At 38.4% G+C, this 11,094-nt stretch overlaps 1 protein-coding gene across 1 annotated transcript; it reads left to right on the top strand.

Moving 5' to 3' along the window:
• Positions 1–364: 364 nt before the first annotated feature.
• LOC106080677 (glutathione S-transferase 1) lies at positions 365–5,157 on the top strand. Its single transcript, XM_013242135.2, has 5 exons — positions 365–601; positions 672–720; positions 817–878; positions 3,459–3,600; positions 4,471–5,157. Exons 1-5 carry the CDS (start codon positions 507–509, stop codon positions 4,789–4,791), a joined length of 669 nt encoding a protein of 222 aa, XP_013097589.2. The 5' UTR covers positions 365–506; the 3' UTR covers positions 4,792–5,157.
• The last annotated feature ends 5,937 nt before the right edge of the window (positions 5,158–11,094 follow it).

Raw genomic sequence — 11,094 nt, 5'->3', positions numbered from 1 at the left:
AAGACTTGCCAATGGAATAATTACTATATCATGTATTCAATGGAGGTTGGTATAAAATAAGGTATATATTGGACTTTACAGACCTTTAGTCAGTAAAATGTTTTTCTTATCAGTTAAAAATAGTGTTTGCAGTACGTCTTGATTTTTTAAGAATATATAACATTTTTTTCTGTTTTTGTTTGGCCGTTTATACTTGATACGTGTGTTTTTCCACTTTTTTAACGCTCATAATGATATTGTAGATTAAAAGCAAAAAAGCAAACATCAATGTGGCACTTGGCAGCCCTATACCTGGTTCTCTTAAAATATTTTTATTTTAATCGGACATGTTGCTCCACAAAAGCTATGTGCTACGTATTCGCCTCTTTAGTTGCTTATCCGTCGTTGTAGAGAACAGTTGTTAGCAGAGGGCTCGTGTATTATTTTTAATTTTTGCTGTGAAAACAAGACACTAGTGAAGGCCAAAGAAGGCATTGCAAAAGAGAAACAAATCCAAAATAACAACAATGGCCAAACCTACTTTGTATTATGCTCTATTTAGTCCACCGGCTAGAGCTTGCATGATAACAGCAAAATTGATTGGCCTGGATATCGACTTAAAGTATGTTTCACGACTAAAATATATTCCAAAGAATTATTGCATAACCCTTCATTTCTATATGCATTTGTAGACCTGTCGACTTTTCACAGAAGGAACACCTGAGTGAGGAATTCCTAAAGGTAAGGGGAGTGTCTTGGATGCATGTCACAATTTCAATTTGACCATGAAAAAGCCGCAAAAACTGTTTGCAATTCATGTGGTTTGTTTTGTTGCAGTTAAACCCACAGCATCAGATACCGGTCTTTGTAGATACAGATGGAGAGGCGTATATTGACAGGTAAGAATGTGATATGCGAGAAACATGAGCATAATGACCGCAGAGCAAACTAAGAGAATAAATGCAAAGGCATTTTTATACCCACCACCGAAGGATGGGGGTATATTCACTTTGTCATTCCATTTGCAACACATCGAAATATCCATTTCCGAACCTATAAAGTATATATAGTCCTGATCAGCGAAAAATCTAAGACGATCTAGCCATGTCCGTCCGTCTGTCTGTTGAAATCAAGCTTCAGTCTGAAAAAATACAGATATTGAGCTGAAACTTTGCACAGATTTTGTTTTTTGTCCATAAGCAGGTTAAGTTCGAAGATGGGACCGATCCGACGATTTAGGGTCTTGGGCCCATAAAAGCCACATTTATTATCCGATTTCGCTGAAATTTGTGTTAAACCACTCGACTTCCACCTTCAATTTGGCCCAGATCGGTTCAGATTTGGATATATCTGCCATATAGACCGATCCGCTGATTTAGGGTCTTAGGCCCATAAAAGGCGCATTTATTATCCGATTTTGCTAAAATTTAGGACGGTGAGTTGTGTTAGGCCCTTCAAAATCCTTCTTCAATTTGGCCTAGATCGGTCCAGATTTGGATATAGCTGCCATATAGACCCATCCGCCGATTTAGGGTCGTAGGCCCATAAAAGCCACATTTATTATCCGATTTTGTTGAAATTTGAGACAGAGAGATGTGTTAGGCCACTTGACATCTTCCTTTAATTTGGCCCAGTTCGGTCCAGATTTGGATATAGCTGCCATATAGACCGATCACTCGATTTAAGGTCTTGCGCCATAAATTGCGCAATTATTGTCCGATTTTGCCAAGATTTGGGACAGTGATTTATGTTAGACCCTTTGATAGCCTTCTTTAATCAGATCGGTCCAGATTTGGATATAGCAGCCATATAGACCGATCTCTAGATTTAAGTCTTTGAGCCCATAAAAGGCGCATTTATTGTCCCATGTCCCCGAAATTTGGAATAGTGAGTTGTGTTGGGAATTTCGACATTGTTCGTCAATTTGGTCCAGATTTGAATATAGCTGCCATATAGACCGATCTCTCGATTTAAAGTCTTGGCCGACATCCGTGTCTTATATGGTTCAGATCGTTTTATTTCTAGATATAGCTACTAAAAAGACCAATATTTTGTTATACACAGTTGAACAATGACTTGTACTTGTATGTATTTGGTCCATATCGGAACAAATTTCGATATATGGGTTGCCCAAAAAGTAATTGCGGATTTTTCATATAGTCGGCGTTGACAAATTTTTTCACAGCTTGTGATTCTGTAGTTGCATTCTTTCTTCTGTCAGTTATCAGCTGTTACTTTTAGCTTGCTTTAGAAAAAAAGTGTTAAAAAAGTATATTTGACTAAAGTTCATTCTATGTTCTATTAAAAATGCATTTACTTTTAAAAAATCCGCAATTACTTTTTGGGTATGCATTTTTCACCGGATTTTGACGAAAGGTGGTTTACATATATACCCGAGGTGGTGGGTATCCAAAGTTCGGCACGGCCGAACTTAATGCCTTTTCACTGATTCGTCGTTAATGCGAACCTGTGCACACGGAGCATCAGCAAGAGCCGTTGCCGTTGTCAAGCGTTCGTCATCAATACAACTTCCACAGGATATTTGCACTGTGTTGGCAATCAGAGCAAAATTCAGATTTGACTTTATGACCAAATGTCATCGCCGATGTGTAGTCTTTACCAATTTTACTGTAACAAGATTTTTGCCATTTTCGATTTTGCAAAAATGCGATCGGGATTCGGCCGGGCCGAATCTTATATACCTTCCACCATTGATCGCATTTGTCGAGTTCTTTCCCGGTACCTCTTTTTAGACAAACAAAGGATAAAAGAAAAGAACTGCTTTGCTAATTGAATTGAGTGTTGGAGTCCACATTAGAAGTCTATGTGTAAATTTTCAGCGAAAAGGAATTGGGCCTTTTAGGGGATCAAAAAGTAAAATATAGAGATCGGTTTATAGGGGAGCTGTATCAGGCTGAAAACCGATTAAGACCATATTTGATACATATGTTGAAGGTCATGGGAAAAGCTGTTGTACACAATTTCAGCTAAATCGGATAATAATTATGCCCTCTTGAGGCTCAAGTCAAGATCCCAGATCGGTTTATATTGCAGCTATATCTGGTTATGGGCCGATTTGAACCTTATTTGGCACAGTTGCGACCTCTAATGGGTCAAGAAGTCATGATGGAAGATCGGTTTATATGGCAGCTATATCAAAACATGGACCGATATGGCCCATTCACAACACCAATCGACCTACACTTTTAAGAAGTATTTGTGCAAAAATTTCAAGCGGATAGCCTTACTCCTTCGAAAGTTAGCGTGCTATTGACAGACAATCGGGCGGATGGACAGACATGGCTAGATCGAATTATAATATCATGACGATCAAGAATATATATACTTTATGGCGTCTTAGACGAATATTTCGAGAAGATACAAACAGAATGATGAAATTAGTATACCACCATCCAATGGTGGAGGGTATAATATTAGTTCACTTTGGTGCACTTATTTTACGATTTCTTAACTTTCAGCCACGCCATTATCTGTTTCATGGTGGGGAAATATGGCAAGGATGATAAACTTTATCCAAAGGACTTAAAGCAAAGGGCTCATGTTGATCATCGGCTGCATTATGAAAATGGCGTTCTCTTCCAAGTAATCAAAGACATCGTGGTAGGTATAAAAGTAAAATCCCTCAATTGAATTGTTATCTATAGAATTCATTGTCATGTTCTATCATGGCAGCAAGCAAATTTGCCTGGAGAAAAATCCAATTATTCTTACTCATTTCCATTAAAAAAATCTCAAAGTTATTGATTATATCCAATGAACCTAATGTACTAATTATAAGCTTCGATTATATTATTTTTTACTTAATTTTTCAAGTTTTTTGCCTGTTAGGGCGAGATCATTAAATTTTTGTTTGTTTCTCTTTCGAGGCGACAACCCTGCTTATTAGCTGTACTTTTCCCAATGCATGTATTTTTGTGTAATAACAGACATCCTATCTGTAACAAATCACACTTCTTCCGTACTACACATGATCAAAACAACTTCCAAAAGATGAACAAAATCGTGTGTAGTACGGAAGAAGTGTAATTTGTTACAGATAGAATGTCTGTCATTACACAAAAATACATGCATTGAGAAAAGTAAGCTAATAAGCAGGGTATTCGAGCTTGGTTAATGTGGTAATTGTATCATAGATGCGTTTTCGCTATTAATACGATTCAAATACAACATACCCACGCACGGCCCTTGAAGCCATCACACCTAATATGGTTGAAAAGTCTTCTAACCAAAGACGAAACGCGTCCCATAGTGGTTGGTGTGTGTTGCTATCTTTGGCTTTGCTTTTCCATTTGCATCTCCGATCATTGAGCTCGTCTCGAAAGAGAAACAAACAAAAATTTTTTACTTAAGTTATTTGTTCTCCAAAGGGAGACGATCTTTATGACCATGAGTATTATGTTAGCAAGCAAGATTTGTTCATTGAAAAGTTTTAGAAAATAATTATTTATTATTATCTTTCACTCATTACAGGCTCGCAATATTTATGGAGGTGAAGCCGAATTCAATCCCAAAACTCTTATCCAATGTGAGAACGCGTACGGATTTCTGGAAGCGTTTCTTACAAAGGGACAATATGTGGTCGGCAACGATATGACATTGGCCGATATATCCATTAACACAACCCTTGTAACATTGAATCTTTTATTGCCCGTTAATGCAGAGAAATACCCTTTAACTGTGGCCTGGATGGAACGGATGAAATCATTGCCAGATTATGATGAAGTCAATATAAAAGGTGCTGAAGCTTTGTGCAATCGCATCAGAGGGGTAATGAGTGCTACCAAAAATTAAGCAGGAACAAAATAAAAGTTGAATTCAATACAGAATGGACAGAGATTAAAGCAGAAACATTGTATGCTGTTGGAAAATTGATAACCTTTTATTGTTAATATTATTCCGTTTTTAGACTGTTTTTTGTCGGTTAAATGATTTTATTTATTGCCAATATTTCGCAAATCATCGCTTTTCATCATCAGAGCGGTATGTTTGAATTGGTCACATATTTTTTCAATTCAAACATACCGCTCTGATGATGATTTGCGAAATATAAGCAGTTAATAAAAATCATAAAACCGACAAAAAAAACAATCACATCTGGATTCGATGATTTGCAAAATATAAACAGTAAATAAAAATCGCAAAGCCAACAAAAAACAATCACATCTGATTTTTCTTTACATGACCTCAAGCCACACAAAAAAAAACATAATGTATTGTAACAACTTATTTAAGTCCAATAAACATTTTCACTACAAAAATCAAAACATTTTAACTAAAACAAGTAAAAAGGCGTTAAGTTTGGCCGGGCCGAACTTTGGATACCCACCCACTCAGGTATATATGAAAACCACATTTCGTCAAAATCCGGTGAAAAATGCATACCTTATGCCCCACAGCTGCTATATCGAAATATGTATCGATTTGGACCAAATACTAATCGGTACAAATCATTGTTTAATTGTGTATAACAAAATAATGGCATTTTTAGTAGCTATATCTAAAAATAAACAGATTTGAACCATGTAGGACACGGATGTCGAAAAGCACTGTGTCAAATTCCAGTGAAATCGGATTATAAATGCGCCTTTTTTGAGCAGAAAACCTTATATCGAGAGATCGGTCTATATGGCAGCTATATCCAAATCTGGACCGATCTGGGCCAAATTGTAGAAGGATGTCAAAGGGCCTAACGCAACTCACTGTGCCAAAAATCGACAACATCGGACAATAAATACTCCTTTTATGGCTCCAAAACCTTAAATCGAGAAATCTGTCTATATGGCAGCTATATCCAAATCTTGGCCGATCTGGGCCAAAATAAAGAAGGATATCGAGTGGCCTAAAGCAACTCACTATCCCAAATTTTGGTAAAATGGGATAATAAATGTGGCTTTTATGGGCCTAAGACCCTAAATCGGCGGATCGGTCTATGTTGGGGTTATATGAAGATATAGTCTGATATAGCCCATTTTCGAACTTAAACTGATTATGGACAGATAAAGAATCTGTGCAAAGTTTTAGCTCAATATCTCCACATTTAAGGACTGTAACGTGATTTCAATAGACAGACGGACGGACATGGCTAGATCGTCTTAGATTTTTCCGCTGATCAAGAATGTATATACTTTATAGGGTCGGAAATGTACATTTCGATATATTACAAACGGAATGACAAAATTAATATACCCCTATCCTTCTGGGTATAAAAATTGGTTCATTTTGGTACTCTCTGTTAATATGGTACTAGAGGTCTGAAATTTGACATGTAGGTAGAACTAAGAAATATAAGATGCGTGGCTTAATGATCTATTCACTATTTGCACATTTTGGTACCAAAATGGGTACTTTCTTCATAGTTGGAGCTAGAATTCTTAAATTTGGTATAGAGATACAACTAAGAAATTTAGTAAAATTATCTATTAAAAATTCATACAAGTTGGAACCAAAATTGGTACCATTTGGTACTTTCTTGGCAGGTGGAGCTATTGGTCTGAAATTTGGCATGCAAATACTACTAGGAAAAATATGATGGGTGACTAAATAATCTACTCATAACTAGTACATTTTGGTACAATTTGTTACTATCTTTACAGAGGACTGAAATTTGACATGCAGGTACAAGAAGGATATATAGTGGGTGACTAAATACTCCATTCATAATTAGTACATTTTGGTACCAAAAGGAACAAAATTGTAAGAAATAGGTTATCTTCGCCTACACCGAGCGACGACTGACAAACATTTTATCAGTCTTGATAAAAATACGACATGTGGTAGAAAACGTACTAATTGTGGTGTAATTGGTACCTCGAAATAATGTATTGGGCTACTAGAAGGAATTTGTTATTCGTATGTTTAGGTATTCAAAGGTACAATATAGTACTTTCTTAACGGAGTGAACCAAAGCTCTCAAAATTGGGATATACATTTTGGGTGACCAGAATATTATTCAAAATCGTATATGTATGGACAAAAAAAATACAAAATAATACATTCTTTATGAATTGAGCTAAAGAACTCAGCATTGGGATTTATTTATTCCTTCAGAATATATGTCGGGCGAATTTACGATTTTTTCCGATTTATTGTTATGGTACTATTTGGCTTTCTTTACAGAAGAGGACAAATTACTGAAATTTTATACGTATTCATTATTAAACTTCATAATCTTATAAATCGATTGACTACGTAGGTTTTTGGAAGACCTACACTAAAAAGGGGATACTAAAAACGGTGGCAGCTAAGCGGATCACAGGGATGCTAGTCATATATAAACTGACTCCATTTGTGCAAATGTTTAGCAGAATCCATGGTGTTGTTACTGTACTTTTTATCAAAAAGGGGCTCAGGTGGGGTGTATCCACACTGCCTTGAATATCGGATATTGTATCAAGGATAAAACAGTGTCCGTAGCTGAACGCATGACCAAAAACAAAGCTCGCTTAACCCTGTTCGTTAGGCTGTATTGAGTTTCCGTCCCTTATACTGCCTGATTTCTCAATACTAGTCTTCCAAAACCTAAGTAATTTGGCCTCTTGGGAGTAGGTGATGGTACCATCATCGGCTCTCTGTTCGTTGGGTCGTATTAAGACTTCTGTCGCTGCGCTGCCTAATGTTTCAATCGGTCGGTGATGGGTCCGTCGTCAGCACCCTGTTTGTTAGGCTGTGTTGGGTCTCTCGCCACTGCACTGTCTGATATTTTAGTATTAGGATCTTTGCTTCTTCTAGTCCCTCCAATATTGAGAGAGGCCGTGATTGTCTCGTTGTCTGCCCCCTGTTTGTTGGGCGGTGTTGAGTCACCTGCCACTGCACGGCCTGATGACTCAAAATGAGAATTTCTGCCTATCCTAGTCTTCCCAATATTGAAAAGGACAGCTTTGCTCCCGTAGTGCGCCATGCACTTAGTCTTAGCCAAACTTGTCACGGAGACTTGATCAATGCCAACCACAAAGAGAGTTCCTTCCTCCTTCTCATCCCTGTGGAAGACCTACCACTTTTCTGCGACCAAACCTTGGTTTTGCTTGCCCAAGAATCCCAACATGCGTTCCGTCGCAAATTTACTGCCCCATCCCTTGATGAAGACCTAAGCCTTTGTGAGCTAGGGGATATCCATCTTTCTCACCAGGTCAAGCTTTGCGCCTTCCCGGGACGCGTGTATGCCTCTGACGAGCTGTTTGACGGTATCAATTCAATCCGCCGACGCAAAACGCAGCGTAACGATGTCCCCTCTAAACTCGCAGCTCATCATTTATATGGGTGGACCCTCTACAGAGTTCCACACATGTTCGAAAATCCGCTCGTTAACCAGATCCTCCACTTGGGACCGATGATCTGGTGGAATCCTACCGGATGCACAGCCGATATTGATGACTGCATAAGTCAGCTCATCTCTGTTGTGCTTCCTTGCCACTCTCGCGTAAGAGGGCGGCCTTACCATTATCAGCGACCATCTTCCTCTTCCGTGATAGCTGTGGTTTTAGTTTCGTAGTCACAGTCCTCCATGAAGACTCAGGGGCCGTGCGCGCTTCCTTCTTTCATGTTCCGACTTTGTCTACCTCCCCAGGACACTGTCTGGAGTCTTCATTGCGGGATGTCTGGATTAGTTTTCCCAGAGTACTTGAAAGCGGGGTACTCTTTTTTTTCAGCATTTTATGCTCTTCGGGAGATCTGATTCTTTTTCCAGCTTCCGTAGAAGTGTCTGAAATGTCAGTTCCATCCCTTCCAGCATTCTGCACTTTCGCCCTATTGCGCTGCCGGTACATACTCCTCTGTCTCCTTCGTCGTGCACCGGATCGCTTTCTCGGTCTGCTTGTGAGTTTAGCAAAGCCATGGCTCACTTCTGCTGTCATCCCGATGCCCTCATCTCTCGCTTTCGCTGCGATGACTGTTTCATTGACACCGTCGCTGTCTGAATCCGAGTCAGAAACACTACCTTTACTTAAAGGCTGGGGACGAACTGTGTTTTTTGTTTTTTGGTTAATCCGTCTCTTCCTCATTAATTAGTCTGACGACTAGTTGTGCGCTTGAAGCATTAATCTCGACTATAGGTGCCAAGGCTCCCACACCTTTAGGAGGGGACGACAACATGCTGCGGTCTGACGCAACCACCGCAAATGTTGAGTCTTTGGAGCCTACTCCAAAAGGCTTTACAATTTTTCGTAATAGGTAATACCTATTCCGAAATACGGATTTATATTTATTAATGCCATCAGGTCTTTCGTGGAGCGATTTCAACGGAACCCATATTGTTATACCCACCACCGTAGGATAGGGGGTATATTCATTTAGTCATTTCCTGTGCAACACAACGAAATATCAATTTCCGACCCTGCAAAGTATATATATTTCGGATCGTCGTAAAATTCTATTTAAGACGATGTCCGTGTGTCCGTCCTTCTGTCTGCTGTAATCACTCTAGAGCCTTGAAAAATTGGGATACTGAGCTGAAATTTGGCACAGATACGTCTTTTTGATGCACGCTGGTTAAGTTCTTGAACAGGCCAAATCGGACCATATTTGGATATAGCTGCCATATAGACCGATTTTCCGATAAAGGGTCCGAAGACCATAAAAGTTTTATTTTTTACCCGATTTCGCTGAAATTTGAAACAGTGGGTTATTTTAAGCCTCCCCACATTTGAACTAAGTATGGTTCGGATCGGACTAAATTTATATATAGCTGCCATATAGACCGATCTCTGGATAAAGGGTCTGAAGCCCATAGTAGGTCGACAACAGTGAGTAGTTGTCGACCTACTAACATCTTACTCAAATATAGTTCAGATCGGTCTATATTTAGATATAGCTGCCATATAGACCGATCGCCCTATAAAGGCTCTGAAGCCCACAAAAGCTTTATTTTTTAATCGATTTCGCTGAAATTTGAAACAGTAGGTAGCTTAAGGCCTCCAAACATTAGACCCAAACATGGTTCAGATCGGACTATATATAGATATTACTTCCATATAGACCGGTCTGTCGAAAAAAGCTGAAGCCCATAAAAGCTTTATTTTTTATCCGATTTTGCTGCAATTTAAAACAGTGAGTAGTTTTAGGCCACCCGCTATACGGTCAAAATATAGTAAAAATAGGACTGTATTTAGATATAGCTGCCATATAGACCGATATGCCGGTTAAGGGTCTGAATCTCATAAAAGCTTTATTTATTACCCGATTTTGTTGAAATTTGATATACAGAATTCAACAGTGACTTATAAAAATGTCCTCCGTTATCTCTGCTCTCAGTCCCATGTGGTCTACTAACTTTTTAGTTTGGCCATGGCTTTTGAGAAAAACTTTTTCATATTAGCGGCTTCATTTACATCATCGACCTGTTCGCAGAAAAGCTTCCAGGAGGACGTTTTGCCCTTTACGGTTTTAAAACCCAAAATTTTGTGTGATGTTTTATTTAAAGTATAAATACGTGTGCAAAATATAATTTTAGTCGGTTCAGATTTAGTTATAGCCCCCATATGTATCTTTCATTCGGTGTAGTCTTTTGTGGCTATACAAGCCATCATTTTGGTCGGATCATTGCAATATTTTGCATGTATCTCATTCAAAATTTGGATGAGATTTGGCTATAGCTCTCATATTAATACTGCAGTTCCCACAATTTAGATATTATAGTAAGAAAATCTTGTAAGCTTACATTTGATATTACAATAGGTATACAAAAAGAAGTCTAACTAGATTTAGACATAGGTTCTATAGAACTCTATGGTGTAGGGTATTTTATAGTCGCCTGAACCCAACTTTTGCATTTCCTTACTGGTTTCTTGCAAATACTAATCCTTTTTGCCACGATCAGCAAATTTCGCATACAATGGTTATTTTTAAATCGTAATAACTTTAGCTCTGTCAACACAACAGATTTAAAGTTCATCCGAATTATGTCTGAGTAAACTAAAACAGCAATTGCTTGGTGCAATCTTTTTTTAATTAAAACACAGCAATGACCACAACGGGTCGGGCTATTCGGGCATATTCAACGATCTCTCTGACGTCGAAATCTGATCAACCCGCCAACAGTCTAGCGGTGTTGTCATGGATTATCATCATAAACGTAGGAATAATCACTGCCATTACAAGGAA

The sequence above is a fragment of the Stomoxys calcitrans genome, chromosome 5, assembly GCF_963082655.1.
Source record: "Stomoxys calcitrans chromosome 5, idStoCalc2.1, whole genome shotgun sequence".
NCBI classification, from domain to species: domain Eukaryota; kingdom Metazoa; phylum Arthropoda; class Insecta; order Diptera; family Muscidae; genus Stomoxys; species Stomoxys calcitrans.
The sequence above is the reverse complement of the archived record's forward strand: the minus strand, read 5'-3'. Positions and strand labels throughout refer to the sequence as shown.